The sequence below is a fragment of the Pseudorca crassidens genome, chromosome 10 (assembly GCF_039906515.1).
Source record: "Pseudorca crassidens isolate mPseCra1 chromosome 10, mPseCra1.hap1, whole genome shotgun sequence".
Classification (NCBI taxonomy): Eukaryota; Metazoa; Chordata; class Mammalia; order Artiodactyla; family Delphinidae; genus Pseudorca; species Pseudorca crassidens.
Genome location: NC_090305.1, coordinates 70,063,462 through 70,083,684, shown reverse-complemented (window position 1 = coordinate 70,083,684; position 20,223 = coordinate 70,063,462). Strand labels below are relative to the sequence as shown.

Sequence of the window (20,223 nt, the reverse complement as noted above, 5' to 3'; positions counted from 1 at the left end):
AGCAAGAAAAAGAGCTTGCCAGTTTTAAAGACTGAAATTTTAAGAGTAAGGTGGGATGGGGGCTAGGATATATTTGAAAAAATGTAGGACTAAAGCAAGTGGAAAACTTGGTTAAGGAATAGACGCTTACAATAGCAAGTATCATTCTTACTAACAACAAAAATGAAATAACAAGTAAGCGTTCAAGCACTTAAAAGGTGTTCTAAGTTTTTTATTTCATTTAAACAACATGGTAACCCTAGGAAACAGATACCATTATCATCTCCTAGGAGGAAGCTAACAGGCACAAAATCACACAGCTACCGAGTTGTGGCATCTGAATTTGAACTCAGGAAGTCTCTCTCCAGAGCCTATGCATTCAGTCTCTGCTGAATTCCTCTTATACGCACCCTAAACATATGATGACGTAAACACATATGTTCTTAACGTTTGTCAAATCAATATTCTTGAGACAAACATAAAAATGAATTTTATATCTTCTGTTCTTTAGGTGGGGCCTCAATATGAAATGTTGCCTTCCATTTACAGACTTAATCTTCCAAAGATTAGAAAGACACTATTCAGCAGAATTTCGAGAACTGTGCCTTATTTCTAATAAAATCTAGAAATTATTCATTTTTAGGATTCCTGAAAAAAATTTTTTAAACTCTTATAGCAATACAAAGTGGAACTGTTATAAAGCATATCATCTTAAGTAACTACGTTCTAGTCGAAATATGTTTAATAGCTTTCTATAACATGAAAATATTGCTGTACTAAGTTATATTCTATCACAAAGGAAAAAGTAAACTACAGGGTAAGCTTCATCATAGATATCCAATTAAATAAAGGTGAGTTTTTAATAGAAAAGCAAAATTTCTAATGTTACCCTAAAATAGTACAAATGATTAAACCTACTTAGCTACAATTATAAAATCCTTCAGTTACACACATGAAGGAAAATTCATAGTCCAAGATTAATGCAAGTACACATGCCTGTTCTATTTAGTTTTTACTGTCATCTTAATAGACACTATAATTGGATGTTAAACCCTATCATGGAAAATAGAAACAACTACACAGTTTTTTGATGAAGATTTCTTAGTTGTTGGAAACTTCGCTTTTTCTCATTTCTGTAGTAACTCTAGAGATGAAGAATAAGGATAATTCTGAGTAGTAAGTTTCTTTTCTAGCTTTACTGGCCTCAATTGTTATCTTGGCAAAAGGAGAAACGTATCTTCTATATACGACTTCTAATGTGCTTTTGGTTTAAAAAAAAAAAAAGTACTGTAGCATAAATATCTATTTAAAATTTGGCAGTCTTGCTTTTGACAGGAGTGAGTAATGATGTCATTGTTTTCCACAAATGACGGTTCTCAGATGATCTTTTTCACATCAAAATAAGATTACTGGATGAGGAGATTATGGTTTTAACTGCCTCAGAGAGATGAAGATTTTTCTACCCTGGCTCAAGTATACATATACTCTTTTCCAAATACCCCATTATGCAAATGAAGTCCATTTCATTGAGTCTATTTATTTCTCTATGCATAGATAGTTCTTAAGTGACAAATTGCAACATCAGTTATGCATATCTGGAGAGATATATAGTTCATATCAAAAACGGAATAATGCAATTAACACTGATTGAGTGCTTGAAGCTTTATATGCAATTTTATTTAATCTCTTACAACCCTTTGAAATAATTCTCTGTGCTATAAATGGCTATTATAAAGCTAAGACCTAACCAGAAGACTAACATAGAAGGTGAAAAGCCAAGATCTGAGCCTAGGTCCAAAGCCCCTTCCCTAGAATTTAACATACACTTGCTGATGCTATGATAAAAGTTAAACGTAGAAAATTAGGTAGTGTCATCTCTTACCTTAAGCTCTTGTATACACATATTATTCACTTAACATTGGTAGTATTATTTCACAATATCATTATTGTTTTGATGAAAGCTTTAGGTTATTTTTTCCTAACAATCAAAATAATATATATTCACAATTCAAGATGTTGAAAACAAAGATTAGAAAAAGAAGACATCTAACATCTTAACCCCTCAATTAATCTCCATTAATATACTGGTGAATTTTTTTCATTTTTTCCCCAAATATGTTTTCAGAATATAGATGAAGTTATACTTTATAATTTTGCATAAATTCACTTCAGTATGTAACATACTATTTAAATTTTTCTAACAGCTCTTTAGATGTAAACACCAGCTTATCTGTGTCTTACTTGGACTACAGTTGGCACATTCAGGAAAGTAAACTTATGTTTGCTATTGCAAATAATGCTTTAATGGAAATATTTATGAGACTGCAATTCAACCCACTCCCATATTTAACTTTATCTTAAAACAAATTCCCAGAATTAGAATTACTAGGGTCTGAAGAATCTGAAGGCTTTTCCCAAACTATTTTTCAAATGTGCGAACAAAAACTTGATATCAACCAGCAAAGTGGATATGGAGGTATTCATTTCAGCAAAAATTCAATGGCAGAGGATAATTTCCACTTTCTTACTTGTTAATTCGAAGGAGAATTTATTACTTCATTGATTTACTTTCCATGTCCTTGATTGTTTGTAAGACTGAATATCTCCCTAATGTAATGCTTTATGAATGGCTTGTTTTATCCTTTGCTGAATATCTGCAGTGTTTTTACTGGTTTTCTTATTGACTTGTACACACTCTATTTACAGAAAGATATTAATCTTTTTTTTAACATCTTAAGATATTAATCTTTATAGTCACATATGTTGAGACTTGTTTCTCATAGTTTACTGTCTTTTATTTAAATTATTTTCCTTTTGTTTTCAAAATCAGATAAATTAGACTTTAGACATTGTTAACCTAGATTCATTCGGGCTCTTAAGTATACTTCTCAGAGGACAGCCAGGTAATTAACTGCCTCTTAGTAAAGTTAGATCAAGAAAGGAACTATAAGGTTTGAAATTAAGTAGGGAAAACAAAGGGAGAATGTTTGGCTTTCTGATTTTGGTAACATTACAGATTTTTATTCTCTTCTTGTAGAAAGTCATTTGGAAAAGACTTGTATTCATTTGTTTTGAATTCAACTGGCTACATGTCTGACCTCCTATCTGTATAAAAGAATAAGAACAATCATTTGACACTTGTGATATTAACAACAAATTAAAAAGAATTAACCAGAAACACTGCAGTTTGTTAAAATGGCAAAGAAAGGCAACATTCCATTCATCAAAAAGTGAATTTAAAAACTGTAAGGGAAATTTCAAATTTGGGGTATAAAGTATAAAAATCATGATTTGCAGTAGTCCTCTTTCCACTACAGCCTCTCACTTTCAAGTTTTTCCATATCTCTGGAAAATTGGTAAGCAAATATATAAGCCTTAAAGCACACCTAAAAGATTTTTCAAATGTTAAGTGTTCTAAACTACTGCATCAAATAGCAGCTCTAATTTATCCAGAACATTTCTGAATAAGATGAGCTGTTGTAAAAGAAGACATCGTTATCTGTATGATTTTAACTTTTAGGTACAATATATTTACCCTCACAAATGCATGTCAAGTTACCAAAACATATCAAAGGCAAGCTTGGGTGATTCTAATGATTCTTACCAACAACTTCATTACTTTTTCATATTTTACCTAAAATTCACTTCTCCACATACATTAAAGTGTTGGTGAAGGCATTATTCCACTATTTCACAAAAAATTTGGCAGAAAAGAAAAACACAACAGAAGTTTACAGAAAAATAATTTTCACAGTTGCTGTGGCCAAGATTGCTAGTGGTCCCTCAGTATTCATTCTCCACTTTTTCTACAGTCATAGAATGCCTGATTTGGGGCTAGTATATGGCCATCTTAAATAAAGACCAATTCTCAGCCTCTTTTTTCAGCTAGAGGTTACCCTGTGATTGAGTTTTGACCAACAGGAAGTAGGCAAGAAATGTTCTGAGCAACTTCCAAGAACTATCCTTTAAAGAAAAGAGCATGTCTTTTTTCTTTCTCTTCCTCCTTCCTACAGCTGGCGTGCAGATGTGCTACTAGAGCTAGGCATTTGGGGCTACAAAGCTGAAGCACTATAATGAGAAAGATAGAGCAGGAGAACAGAATGAGCCTGAGTCCTTTATGATGGTAGAGCTGCCATACCAAATCCAGACTGCCTGTGCCTACTTGAAAAAGAAATAAAGGTCTATTTTTTTTAAGGGACGATTATTTTACAATTTTGGAGGGGGTGCTGTTGCCACATAATCTTCATTCTAATAAATGAAACTACCATTTCAGAAGATGATAATAAGTAACTACTAAAATCACCATAAATTGTATGAGAGATATATCAATATTAAAAGAATTTAATTCAGAAGATAAATAATGAGTTATTAAGAGCCCTGGAGTCTAATGAACTTAGATTTGGGGTCTGGCTGAACATTTACTATTTATATGACTTTGGGCACATTCCTTATCCTCTCTAAGGATCAGTTTCTAATCAGTAATATGATGAGAATAATTGTAATTGTAGTGATAATTAAAATGAGGTAATGTATGTAAAAAGTGAAGCACAGGCACAAGGTAAGCACTCAAAATAAGTGGTGCTGGGAAAACTGGACAGCTATATGTAAAAGAATGAAACTAGAACACTCCCTAACATTGTACACAAAAATAAACTCAAAATGGATTAAAGACCTAAATGTAAGGCTGGACACTATAAAACTCTTAGAGGAAAATATAGGCAGAACACTCTTGGACATAACCCACAGCAAGATCTTTTTTGATCCACCTCCTACATTAATGAAAATAAAAACAAAAATAAACAAATGGAATCTAATTAAACTTAAAAGTTTTTACACAGCAAGGGAAACCATGAACAAAACAAAAAGACAGCCCTCAGAATGGGAGAAAAGATGCATTAATTTCAATTACCCTAATGGCTAATTATATGGAAAATCTTTTCATGTTCTTATTGACTCTCCATATATCCTCCTTGATGAAGTGTCTATTCAAGTCATCTGCCCATTTTCTAACTGGTTAGAAATTACTGCTAGAATTACTGTTCAGTTTAGAAAGTTCTTTATATATTCTACATACAAGTTTTTTGACAGATATGTGATTTGAAAATATTTTCTTCCAGTCTATGACTTATCTTTTCATCCTTTAACAGGGTCATTCAAGAGCAAAATTTTTCATTTTGATGAAGTCAAATTTATCAACCTTTACTTTTATGGACTGTTCCTTTAGTGTCATGCTTAAGAACTCTTCACCTAATTGCAGGTCATGAAGATTTTCTCCTATATGTTCTCCTAAAATTTTTATAGTTTTATGTTTAACATTTAGGTCTATGATGTATAAGAAATGAGGTTTAAGTCAAGTTTTTTGTTTTTGCCTCTGAATGTCCAACTACTCCACCTAACCATTTGTTGACAGAAGCATGTTTCCTCTGTTTAATTCCTTTTGCACCTTTGCCACAAATCAGTTGCCCTTACTTGACTGAATCTACGTCTGAACTCTCTATCCTGTTCCCTTAATCTATAATCTGTGTCTATCTCTCTGCCAATACCACTCCATCTTGATTACTGTAGCTATAGTAAGCTTTAAAATTAGGTAACATGATTCCTCTAACTTTATTCTTCTTTTGTACTCCCTTATAAATTTTAGAATCACCTTCTCTATATTTACGAAATATCCTGCTAGGACTGTTTCAAGAATTAAATATACAGATCAATCTGGGTAGAACAGACATTTTTAATATCTGAGTCTTCCAACCCATGAACATGTCATGTCTGTCCCTTTATTTATTGTCATCTTTGCTTTTGTTCATTAGCATTTTTGTGGTTTTCAGCATATAGAAATTGTATGTTTTGTTGGATTTATACCTAAATGTTTCATTTTTGAGCAACTGTAAACGATGTATGTTTTAAAATTTGGTTTCCAATTGTTCACCGCCAATATGTGGCAATATGATTGAGAGAGGGAGAGAGAGAGAGTTTGTGCGTGTATTTTGACCTGATATCCTGCAACTGAAAACTTACTTATTTTCAGAACTATCTTTTGTAAACTCTAGTGTTTGTGGATTCCTTGGGATTTGCGAGGTAGCCAATCATATCGTCTGCGAATACGAACACCTTTATGTTTTCATTCTAATCCGCATGTGTCTTCCTTCCTTTACTTGCCTTACTGCATTGGTTAAGTATTCTACTACTAAGTTGAATTGGCTTGTTGAGAGCAGACATCCTTACCTTATTCCCCAAAGAAGACTTTTATCATTAAGTATGATGTTTGCTGTACATTTTAATAAATGCCCTTTATCAGGGTGAGAAAGTCCCCTTATATTCCTAGTTTGCTAAGAGTTTTTATCATGAAAGTTGAATTTTCTCAAATACTTTTTCTGAATCAATTGATACGATATGGTGGTTTTTCTTCTTTAGATCGTTGGTAGAATTCACCACTAGAACCATCTGTGCCTGGACATTTCTTTTTTTAGAAGGATTTTCATTATAAATTCAATTACTTTAATAGCTGTCAGATATTCAGATTATCTATTTTGTCTTGGGTGAGTTTTGGTAATATGTGGTTTTCAAGGATTTGTTCTGTTTCTCTAAACTGTCATTTACGTGTACAAAGTTGTTTATAGTATTCTCTTATTACCCATTTAATATCTGTGGTATCTATAGTGATATCTTTTTCTTTACTCCTAATGTATTGATAATTACTATTTTCTCTCATTTTGCTAAATATTTATCAATTTTATTGATATTTTCAAGAACTGGCTTTTGGTGTGATTGGTTTTTCCTCTACTGTTTTTCTATTTTTAATTTCATTAATTTCTGTTATTTTTTTCCTTCATTCTGCTTGCTTAAATTTAGATTCTTTTTATGTTGTTACCTTTTGACCCCCTTCATCCATTTCTCTGACTCCCCACTTCTGGCAACCACCAACCTGTCTCTATTATCTATACCTATGCGCTTCCTTTTTTTTTTCTTTTTTTAAGGTTTCACATATAAGAGAGATCATATTCATATGATATTTATCTTTGTCTTTCTCCGCCTAACTTAAATTCGTGAAGTAGGAGCTGCATTTGACACGTTTTTCTGTTATATGCACTTAATGCTATAAACGTCTCTCTCGGCACTGCTTTAGCTGCATCCCACAGATTTTAATACGTTACATTTTCATTTACATTCAGTTTTAATATACTTTTTTATTTCTCTTGAGACTTTCTCTTTGATACATGGATTATTTAGGAGTGGCTTCTTTAATTTCTAAGTGCTTCGATATTTTTCTGTAATCTTTCTGTTATCGATTTCTAGGCTGTCTCCATTATGGTCAGAATACCCTTTGTATGACATGAATTATTACAAATTTGTTAACAGCTGTTCTATGACCTAAGGTATTGTCACTCTTGGTGAATGTCCCATGTATGCTTGAAAACAATCTTTATTCTGATTTCACTGGGTGGAATGTTCTAAAAATTTCCATTCGATCCTGATGGTTGACGGCACTGTTCAGTTCTTCCCTATCCTTGATAATTTTTAGTAGTTATATCCTTTAGTAAGTGGAGGGGTTATAAATCCCCAAGTATAATATCTGATTTCTCTAGTTTCAACTATTTTCTCCACTAAGTCCTTTAAGGTTTTACTTCATTTATTTCCCAACTCTGTTTTTTGGTGCATGCGTACTTAAGACTTGATCTTTTTGATCTTTTTATCATTTTGAAATGTCCCTTTCTTCCTAGTAGTTTTCTTTATTCTGACATCAATTTTTTCCACTAAAGTAAGTTTTTTTATTTACATTTATTTAAGGAAGAGATAATTCATACTTAATATTACTATCTCTTTTCAGTACAGCCATTCCAATTTTCTTCTGATTAGTGTTTGCACGGTATGTATTTTTCTATCTCCTAACCTCCCTGTGTCATTGCATATGAAGTGAGTTTCTTATAGACAAAACACAGTTCAGTCTTTTTTGATCAATTCTACCATTTCCTACCTCTTAATTATTCATATGTTAGGACTTAAGTCTGCCATTTTAGTACTTCTGTTTGTTCCCTCCATTTTACCTTCCTCTGTTTCCCCTTTCTTATGTTCCTATAGGTTACTTGAACATTTTTAGTACTCCATTTTCATTTATTTACAATAGTTTTATTATATCCCCATATAATACTTTCTTTAACATCTTTATTGGAGTATAATTGCTTTACAATGTTGTGTTATTCTCTGCTGTATAACAAAGTGAGTCAGCTATATGTATACATATATCCCCATATCCCGTCCCTCTTGCATCTCCCTCCCACCCTCCTTATCCCACCCCTCTATGTGGTTGCAAAGCACCGAGCTGATCTCCCTGTGTTATGCGGCTGCTTCCCACTAGCTATCTATTTTACATTTGGTAGTGTATATATGTCCATGTCACTCTCTCACTTCGTCCCAGCTTACCCTTCCCTCTCCCTGTGTCCTCCAGTCCATTCTCTATGTCTGTGTCCTTATTCCTGTCCTGCCCCTAGGCTCTTCAGAACCATGTTTTTTTGATTCCATATATATGTGCTAGCATACGATATTTGTTCTTCTCTTTCTGACTTACTTCACTCTGTATGACAGACTCTAGGTCCATCTACCTCACTACAAATAACTCAATTTCATTTCTTTTTATGGCTGAGTAATATTCCACTGTATATATGTGCCACAACTTCTTTATCCATTCATCTGTCGATGGACACATAGGTTGCTTCCATGTCCTGGCTATTATAAATAGTGCTGCAATGAACACTGTGGTACATGACTCTTTTTGAATTACCATATAATATTTTTAATGACTGCTCTAGAGATTACAGTGTGTGTGTGTGTGTGTGTGTGTGTGTGTGTGTGTGTAACTTACTATAGCCTGCTAGTATCAACATTTTACTACCCTGAGTGGAACACAAATACCTTGCCACACTTTATGTCCCTTTCCTTTCCCACTTTTGATACAGTTTTCTTAAATATAACCTCTATATACATTGAGAACCATGTAAATGTAGTAATTTTTGCTTTGTATCATCTGACAATTTTTTAAACTGAAGAGGATTTATTTATCCGTTCCACTGCTTTCTCCATTTCTAATATCCCAACTGTCCTTCCATTATCTCTTCCTTTGTGTCTGAAGAACTTCCTTCATAGTCATTATTTTACAACCAATTTGCTGGCAACAAATTTTGCTAGCTTTCTTTCATCTGACAATGTGTTGATTTCTCTTTCATTCCTTAAGTATATTTTTCCTGGATACACAATTCTGGGGTGACATCAGGTTGTTTTTTTTTTTTTTTAGCACTTCCTCTGTTTTCCACAATTTCTGATAGGAAATCTGTTGTTGTTTCAAATTGCCCTTTCCCTAATAGCAATGTTTGGTTTCCCTTTCAAGATTTTTTCTTTGGCTTTAATTTTCAAAAGTTTAACTATAATGGGTCCGGGTATGGATATCTTTAGGTTTATTGTGCTGGGAGTTCACTCAGCTTCTTGAATCTGTAGAATTATGTCTTTTGCAAATTTGATAAGATTTAAGCCAATATTTCTTCAAATATTTTTTAAATTCCACATCCTGTCCTCTCTGTCTAGTACTCTGATGCCTCAAATGTTATACCTTTTGTTATTGTCCCACAGGTCTCTGAGTCTAAGTTCACTTTTTCAATTTCTCTCCATTATTCAGACTACATAATTTCTACTGATCCATCCTGAAGTTCACTAACTCTTTCCTCTGTCCTTTCCATTCTGCTATTTAGTCTAACCAGTAATTTTTAAACTTTGGTTATTGTATTTTTCAGTTCTAAGATTTTCATTTGATTCTTTATATTTTCTACTTATTTGCTGCAGTTTCTTATGTTTTCATTTGTTTCAAGAGAATTCATAATTGCTCACTGGAGCAGTTTTACAAAAGCTGCTTTAAAATCCTTATTGATGATTCCAACATTTGTGTCATTTCAAAGTTAGCCTCTGTTGATTGCCTTTTCTTGTTAGAGTTGATTTTTTCATATGACGAGTAATTTGGGGTTGTAGGCTGGACATTTTAAGTACTATACTATCATACTCTAATTCCTACTTAAATCTTTTATTTTAGTGAATGGTCAACCTGTTTAGATTCTGAATGTGATCGCAGGCTCACTTTTGTGGACTGTGTTTCAAATGTCAATTTAGTTTATAAAGTCTCTCCAGTACTCCTCGGTTTTCTCTATTTACATGTTACCTATACGACAGAACTCCACTCCCCATTATCCTCAGCATGGGCTTGAGTGGGGAGAAGCACTGCCTCATTTCAGCAGAGCAGGCATAGAAAATAGGGTAATATGCAGGGGAGTGGGGATTTGTGAAAGTCAATGAACCCACAGGCTCAGCTGGGGAGGGTACCACCTTATTACTGCAAGGGGAGTGGAAATCAAAAGCTCCAACCACAGGCTCCTCTGTGGAGGAATGCTTCTTCCTTACTTCAGAGCATGGAAGAAAGTCGAGTTCTGCCTCAAAACTCTGCAGGGTAAGGGCACCATCTTGTTAATGCTGTGTAGTTGTGAAAGCCAGGGTCTCACCCACAGGCTCTGCTGAAGAGAGTTGCCACCTTGTAAATTCTGGTGGGGTGGAAGACAGTCCTCCCTACAGGCTCTGCTGAGGAAGGGGACTGCCTCATTACTTAGCAGGGAAGAGGAGAAGTCAAAGTTTGACCCACAGGCTCCACTGGAGGGGGACATCTCCTTGTTACTGCAGGTGGGGGAAGGGTGTGTGTGAGACAAAGCTCTGGTCATGGATACTGCTGCTGTAATGCCTGTTTGAGTGTGAGGGGGTATAGATTTTATTGTGATGTTCTCCTAGAGAACGGATGGGATAGGTTAGGATGTTTCTATCTTGCTGGGCCATCCTTTGGCTAGAGAGAACAGGCTTTCCTTGGCACTATTTTTTTGTCTGCACTCATTAGCATTTCCAGGTTGTAGACTTCTCTACAATCCAGACCAAGATATATGGGAGGCAAGAAAAATAGACAATCAGGGAACTCACTCAATCCTTGAGTCTCAAGGTCCTTAGATAGTCCACCTTCTTTTCCCTAACTTTCAGAGTTTTCTGGTAGGGTATTTCATGAGTTTTGTCCAGGATTTTTGTGATTAGTAGGAGAAAAACAGAATGTGTTTACTCCATCTTGTTCAGAACCCAAACCCTGCCACTTATTTTCAGTCTATATTTTTTGTGTCCTATCACCCTCTACTCTCTAAGTTTCCAGAGGATATGAACTGAGGTTTTATTAACCTAGTAATTGTTGGCTTGGCAAAAAGTATCATATATGACATATCCTTTAAGCTTATTAGCTGTAAGAAAGTGTTGATACAGCTTCTTGGCCTTTACCCACCATTAGGTTCACAATGTAACTCTGAAGTTTGTTCATTCATTTAATAAAGACCTGTTTTGTGAAAGCTTCTGGGGATACAGCAACGAGTAAGACAGCTAAAATCCTTGGTGTTATGGAACTTACATTCTATTGACTGGAATAGGATGGAGAGAACTGCAGGTATATGAGTAATGTGTTCTCTTCAGGCTGGACAAAACTCAAGTCTACTGTGTTTCAGTTAATATTAGGAACATACATTTGAAAAACTCAATATTCAGAAATCTATAAATTTGCAACTGGCACAAGTACAATAATGTTTTCACTTGGTACAATTAACTTTAATGATCTAGTAAAATAGTTATAAACTACTTACCACATAGAGTTGTTTCCACAGACTGGCCCATTCTTGCAGAGTTGCTGTAACTTCAGTCACAATAGAATCTTCAAGTGGAACCACAGTTTCATACTGCCTAGAACCAGAGCCACAACAAACAGTCCCATTATCTTTGATAAAATACCAGAATACTGTCTACTGACCTTTTCAACACATGTAAATCAAATTTAAATTCATGCAAATATAAAGAGAGGTATATCTAATTGAATACATATTGTTTAGCAGTAATATACTGCAATAATATAAGTGAACTGAATTAATGTAAACAAGTTTCCTCAACTTGTCCATTGAGGAGTTCTGGGTCTGGTAGAGGAACTGTGATCCTGGAAACAGAAAGGTACTAGGTTTCTCTCCAACTACCTTGTAAGCAACATCCATTATGGTGCCAGTCCCTGTGCTAATTGCCAAGGATTTATCAGTGAACAAAAATGGACAGGGTCCCTATCTTCATAGAGCTCTTATTGTGGATAGGGAATTAGACAAATAATCACAACAGATATGGATAGCAATGAATCTAAGAAAGAAACCAAATTGTACTAACAGAGATTTTAGCTGGGGGACACAATTAAAGAAGAGAAGATAAGTGAAGTCTTCTCTGAAGAAATGGCAATGCCCAAAAGATGCAAAAAGGTCACGACAGAAAAGTTTGTTGGGAGGGACAGGTGTGGTGTCACCTGCAGAGGAAACAATATACCAGAAGTCACTGAGATGGTAAAGAATTTCACATATCTAAGAACTTAAAGAAGACTGGTATGACTGAGGCCAGCTCTCACAGGGCCTTTCCAAATGATACTAAAGATACCAGACCTTTTTTTTAATTAATTTTTATTGGAGCATAGTTGCTTTACAAAGTCGTGTTAGTTTCCACTGTACAGCAAAGTGAATCACCTATACATATACATATATCCCCTCTTTTTTGGGTTTCCTTCCCATTTAGGTCACCACAGGGCATTGAGAATGAATGAGACGATACTGAAAGGTTGTTCAAAGTAAGGGCATGACTTGATAATATTTTTATAATGTCTATGCCACTTTTGAGAGTTAATGAAATATTTTCTGGGACCAAAGATTTTATATACTGATATGCTGAGGTGGATGGAACCTATACTCCAATTTGTTAGCCAAAGAGAACATCATCCACTTGCAAGCAACAAAGGAAAATTCATTTCACAAATTAGCATTAAGTATCATTTCTCTACACAGCTGACAAACCACCACTGTGTTCAAAGGTGACCGTGTATTAATATGGAGCATCAATGAATATATGTTACTTGATTATGCTATACGGCTTTCTTTTTTATTTTCTGTGATTTATTCCAGCAGATAAAAAAAATCATCTTGGAATGATGCCAGAGCACTATCCATATTCATCAAATTTATAAGGTGAATTTTCAGTGCAAGGCTGAGATTTAAACTTGACACTATGGAAATAGAGAGACATGGGAGATGCTGTAAGAGTGTTGGGTTTTAGTAACATTAAAGCAGAAATGCTGTATAGGATAAACTGGAATAAAATTTCTTGAAAGTTTCACCTACTGGGTCTCCAGCTACTTTAATCACTGAGATCTATGGAAAAATTACATTGTTCCTATTTTAAAGTTCTAAAACTTTGGACTTACCTCAATTTATACTAACCCAAGTATATACTAATACTGACGTATTTTTCTTAGTCTATAATATATAATCAGTATCCTGAAAATTCTTAAAATTCAGATACAGTGTTATTTATAAATACACGGTTCCACAGACCAAGCAGAATGTAGTCAGAACACTAAGAAAAATAACCAAATAAAGTGAATTAATAAGCAAATTTCCAAAGAAATTCTGGATTCATGCAGAGTAAAGAGTTTGTTAGAGGCCTGAACCAAGATGGCGGAGTAGAAGGATGTGCTCTCACTCCCTCTTGTGAGAACACCAGAATCACAATTAGCTGCTGGACAATCATCAACAGGAAGACACTGGAACTCAACAAAAAAGATACCCCACATCCAAAGACAAAGGAGAAGACACAGTGAGATGGTAGGAGGAGCGCAATCACAGCAAAATCAAATCCCATAACTGCTGGGTGGGTGACTCACAGACTGGAGAACACTTATACCACAGAAGTCCACCCACTGGAGTGAAGGTTCTGAGCCCCACGTCAGGCTTCCCAACCTGGGGATCCAGCAACGGGAGGAGGAATTCCTAGAGAATCAGACTTTGAAGGCTAGTGGGATTTGATTGCAGGACTTCGACAGGACTGGGGGAAACAGAGACTCCACTCTTGGAGGGCACACACAAAGTAGTGTGCGCATCGAGACCCAGGGGAAGGAGCACTGAATCCAGGGAGACTGAACCACACCTACCTGCTAGTGTTGGAGGGTCTCCTGCAGAGGTGGGGGGTGTCTGTGGCTCACCGTGGGGACAAGATAACTGGCAGCAGAAGTTCTGGGAAGTACTCCTTGGTGTGAGCCCTCCCAGAGTCTGCCATTAGCCCCACCAAAGAGCCCAGGTACACTCCAGTGCTGGGTTGTCTCAGGCCAAACAACCAACAGGGAAGGAACCCAGCCCTACCCATCAGCAGTCAAGAGGATTAAAGTTTTACTGAGCTCTGCCCACCAGAGCAACACCCAGCTCTACCCACCACCAGTCCCTCCCATCAGGAAACCTGCACAAGCCTCTTAGATAGCCTCATCCACCAGAGGGCAGACAGCATAAGCAAGAAGAATTACAATCCGGCAGCCTGTGGAACGAAAACCACATAAACAGAAACATAGACAACATGAAAAGGCAGAGGGCTATGTACCAGATGAAGGAACAAGATAAAACCCCAGAACACAACAAAATGAAGTGGAGATAGGCAACCTTCCAGAAAAAGAATTCAGAATAATGATAGTGAAGATGACCTCGGAAAAACGATGGAGGCAAAGATCGAGAAGATGCAAGAAATGTTTAACAAAGACCTAGAAGAATTAAAGAACAAACAAACAGAGATGAACAATACAATAACTGAAATGAAAACTACACTAGAAGGAATCAGTAGCAGAATAACTGAGGGAGAGGAACAGATAAGTGACCTGGAAGACAGAATGGTGGAATTCACTGCTGCAGAACAGAATAAAGAAAACAGAATGAAAGGAAATGAAGACAGCCTAAGAGACCTCTGGGACAACATTAATCACAACAACATTCGCATTATAGAGGTCCCAGAAGCGGAAGAGAGACAGAAAGACCCGAGAAAATATTTGAAAAGATTATAGTCGAAAAAAAATATATATATAAAATATATACATATACCCAAGTCCAGGAGGCGCAGTGAGTCCCATACAGGATAAACCCAAGGAGAAACACGCCAAGACACATACTAATCAAATTGGCAAATATTAAAGACAAAGAAAAATTATTAAAAGCAATAAGGGAAAAATGACAAATAACATACAACGGAACTCCCATAAGGTTAACAGCTGATTTCTCAGCAGAAACTCTACAAGCCAGAAGGAAGTGACATGATATACTTAGAGTGATGAAAGGGAAGAACCTACAACCAAGATTACCCAACCTGGAAAGGATCTCACTCAGATTCAATGCAGAAATCAAAAGCTTTATAGAAGAGCAAAAGCTAAGAGAATTCAGCACCACCAAACCAGCTCTACAACAAATGCTAAAGGAACTTCTCTAAGTGGGAAACACAAGAGAAGAAAAGGACCTACAAAAACAAACCCAAAACAATTAAGAAAATGGTAATAGGAACATACATATCAATAATTACCTTAAACGTGAATGGATTAAATGCTCCAACCAAAAGACACGGGTTGGCTGAATGGATACAAAAACAAGACCTATATAAATGCTGTCTACCGGAGACCCATTTAAGACCTAGGGACACATACAGACTGAAAGTGAGGGGATGGAAAAAGATATTCCATGCAAATGGAAATCAAAAGAAAGCTGGAGTAGCAATACTCATAACAGATAAAATAGACTTTAAAATAAAGAATGTTGCAAGAGACAAGGAAGGACACTACATGATGATCAACGGATCAATCCAAGAAGAAGATATAACAATTATAAATATATATGCACCCAACATAGGAGCACCTCAATACATAAGGCAACTGCTAACAGCTATAAAAGAGGAAATGGACAGTAACACAATAATAGTGGGGGACTTTAACACCTCACTTACACCAATGGACAGATCATCCAAAATGAAAATAAATAAGGAAACAGAAGCTTTAAATGACACAATAGATCAGACAGATTTAATTGATATTTATAGGACATTCCATCCAAAAACAGCACATTACACTTTCTTCTCAAGTGCGCACGGAACATTTTCCAGGATAGATCACATCTTGGGTCACAAATCAAGCCTCAGTAAATTTAACAAAACTGATATCATATCAAGCATCTTTTCTGACCACAACGTTATGAGATTAGAAATGAACTATAGGGGAAAAAACGTAAAAAACACAAACACATGGAGGCTAAACACTATGTTACTAAATAACCAAGAGATCACTGAAGAAATCAAAAAGGAAATCAAAAAATACCTAGAGACAGATGACAATGAAAACACGACAATCCAAAACCTATGGGTGCAGCAAAAGCAGTTCTAAGAGGGAAGTTTATAGCTATACAAGCCTACCTCAAGAAACAAGAAAAGGGCTTCCCGGGTGGCGCAGTGGTTGAGAATCTGCCTGCCAATGCAGGGGACACGGGTTCGAGCCCTGGTCTGGGAAGATCCCACATGCCGCAGAGCAACTAGGCCCGTGAGCCACAACGACTGAGCCTGCGCATCTGAAGCCTGTGCTCTGCAACAAAAGAGGCCGCGATAGTGAGAGGCCCGTGCACCGCGATGAAGAGTGGCCCCCACTTGCCGCAACTAGAGAAAGCCCTCGCAAAGAAACGAAGACCCAACACAGCCAAATATAAAAATAAATTAATTAATTAATTAATTTTAAAAAAAGAACAAGAAAAATCTCAAATAAATAATATAACCTTACACCTAAAGGAACTAGAGAAAGAAGAACAAACAAAACCCAAACTTAGCAGAAGGAAAGAAATCATAAAGATCAGAGCAGAAATAAATGAAATAGCAACAAAGAAAACAATAGCAAATATCAATAAAACTAAAAGCTGGTTCTTTGAGAAGATAAACAACACTGATAAACCATTAGGCAGACTCATCAAGAAAAAGAGGGAGAGGACTCAAATCAATAAAATTACAAATGAAAAAGGAGAAGTTACAACAGACACCGCAGAAATACAAAGCATCCTAAGAGACTACTACAAGCAACTCTATGCCAATAAAATGGACAACCTGGAAGAAATGGAAAAATTCTTAGAAAGGTATAGTATAACCTTCCAAGACTGAACCAGGAAGAAATAGAAAATATGAACAGGCCAATCACAAGTAATGAAATTGAAACTGTGATTAAAAATCTTCCAACAAACAAAAGCCCAGGACCAGATGGCTTCACAGGTGAATTCTATCAGACATTTAGAGAAGAGCTAACACCCATCCTTCTCAAACTCTTCCAAAAATTGCAGAAGAAGGAACACTCCCAAACTCATTCTATGAGGCCACCATCACCCTGATACCAAAACCAGACAAGGATGTCACAAAGAAAGAAAACTACAGGCCAATATCACTGATGAACATAGATGCAAAAATCCTCAACAAAATACTAGCAAACAGAATCCAACAACACATTAAAAGGATCATACACCATGATCAAGTAGGATTTATCCCAGGGATGCAAGGATTCTTCAATATATGCAAATCAATCGATGTGATACACCATATTAACAAATTGAAGAATGAAAACCATATGATCATCTCAATAGATGCGGAAAAAGCTTTTGACAAAATTCAACACCCAGTTATGATAAAAACTCTCCAGAAAGTGGGCATAGAGGGAAACAACCTCAACATAATAAAGGCCATATACGACAAACCCACAGCAAACATCATTCTCAATGGTGAAAAACTGAAAGCATTTCCTCAAAGATCAGGAACAAGACAAGGATGTCCACTCTCACCGCTATTATTCAACATAGTTTTGGAAGTCCTAGCCTCGGCAATCAGAAAAGAAAAAGAAATAAAAGGAATACAAATTGGAAAAGAAGAAGTAAAACTGCCACTGTTTGCAGATGACATGATACTATACATAGAGAATCCTAAAGATGCAACCAGAAAACTACTAGAGCTAATCAATGAATCCGCTAAAATTGCAGGATACAAAATTAATGCACAGAAATCTCTTGCATTCCTATACACTAATGATGAAAAATCTGAAAGAGAAATTAAGGAAACACTCCCATTTACCACTGCAACAAAAAGAATAAAATACTTAGGAATAAACCTACCTAGGGAGACAAAAGACCTGTATGCAGAAAACTATAAGACACTGATGAAAGAAATTAAAGGTGATACCAACAGATGGAGAGATACACCATGTTCTTGGATTGGAAGAATCAATATTGTGAAAACGACTATACTACCCAAAGCAATCTACAGATTCAATGCAATCCCTATCAAATTACCAATGGCATTTTTTATGGAACTAGAACAAAAAATCTTAAAATTTGTATGGAGACACAAAAGACCCCAAATAGCCAAAGCAGTCTTGAGGGAAAAAAACGGAGCTAGAGGAATCAGACTCCCTGACTTCAGACTATACTACAAAGCTACAGTAATCAAGACAAGATGGTACTGGTGCAAAAACAGAAACAGAGATCAATGGAACAAGACAGAAAGCCCAGAGGTAAACCCACACACCTATGGTCAACTAATCTATGACAAAGGAGGCAAGGATATACAATGGAGAAAAGACAGTCTTTTCAATAAGTGGTGCTGGGAAAACTGGACAGCTACATGTAAAAGAATGAAATTAGAACACTCCCTAACACCATACACAAAAATAAACTCAAAATGGATTAGAGACCTAACTGTAAGACCGGACACTATAAAACTCTTAGAGAAAAACATAGGCAGAACACTCTTTGACATAAATCACAGCAAGATCTTTTTTGATCCACCTCCTAGAGTAATGGAAATAAAAACAAAAATAAACAAATGGGACCTAATGAAACTTAAAAGCTTTTGCACAGCAAAGGAAACCATAAACAAGACGAAAAGACAACCCTCAGAATGGCAGAAAATATTTGCCAACAAATCAATGGACAAAGGATTAATCTCCAAAATATATAAACAGCTCATGCAGCTCAATATTAAAAAAACAAACAACCCAATCCAAAAATGGGCAGAAGACCTAAATAGACATTTCTTCAAAGAAGACATACAGATGGTCAAGAAGCACATGAAAAGCTGCTCAACATCACTAATCATTAGAGAAATGCAAACCAAAACTACAATGAGGTATCACCTCACACCAGTTAGAATGGGCTTCATCAGAAAATCTACAAACAACAAATGCTGGAGAGGGTGTGGAGAAAAGGGAACTCTCTTCCACTGTTGGTGGGAATGTAAACTGATACAGCTACTATGGAGAACAGTATGGAGGTTCCTTAAAAAACTAACAATAGAATTACCATATGATCCAGCAATCCCACTACTGGGCATATACCCTGAGAAAACCACAATTCAAAAAGACACATGCACCCCAATGTTCATTGCAGCACTATTTACAATAGCCAGGTCATGGAAGCAACCTAAATGCCCATCGACAGACGAATGGATAAAGAAGATTGGTACATATATACAATGGGATATTACTCAGCCATAAAAAGGAACGAAATTGGGTCATTTGTAGAGACGTGGATGGACCCAGAGACTGTCATACAGAGTGAAGTAAGTCAGAAAGAGAAAAACAAATATCGTATATTAACGCATATATGTGGAACCTAGAAAAATGGTACAGATGAACCGGTTTGCAGGGCAGAAGTTGAGACACAGATGTAGAGAACAAACGTATGTACACCAAGGGGGGAAAGCCACAGGTGGGTGGGGGGGTGGTGTGATGAATTGGGTGATTGGGATTGACATGTATACACTGATGTGTATAAAACTGATGACTATAAGAACCTACTGTATAAAAAAAAATAGACAAAACCTATTTATTAGGTTTATGGATGTGCATGCAATTTATAAAAAATAAAACACTACTGTTACCGTGAAAAAAAACAAGAGTTTGTTAGAAATGAAATTTGGTAGTGAAAAGAGACGATCCTTTAATTCAATGTATATTGCACAGAAATGTAGCTGAGAGCATGATCATTAGGGTAGGATAACTTGGCCTCAATTCCTACTTTCCCTACTTCCTTGCCATGTGTTGGCAAAGGTATTTAACTCTCAAATCCTTGCCCACCTCATGTGAAGTAAACAAATAATCCTATTTTCTCATCTGGAATTCTCAAGTGTGATATAATGGGTATAAAATGTCAATTACAAAGCCCAGTATACAGGATATTTAATAAATGGCAGCTATTGTTCACTCTTACTTAATCTTTTAATTTTCATTACTTACAAATTGCCAAAGCATATCTAAAATAAACAATGTCAAAATGAGTTAGGTTTCATATT

At 35.9% G+C, this 20,223-nt stretch overlaps 1 protein-coding gene across 12 annotated transcripts in view; it reads right to left on the bottom strand.

The window, feature by feature from the left end:
- DOCK3 (dedicator of cytokinesis 3) overlaps nt 1-20,223 on the bottom strand; it is a 405,644-nt gene that overhangs the window by 268,317 nt on the left and 117,104 nt on the right. For all 12 annotated transcript variants that reach the window (XM_067754576.1, XM_067754570.1, XM_067754573.1 and 9 more), the window contains exon 5: nt 11,676-11,772. In XM_067754576.1, coding sequence (XP_067610677.1) covers nt 11,676-11,772 — 97 coding nt within the window. The remainder of the gene's footprint in view (nt 1-11,675; nt 11,773-20,223) is intronic.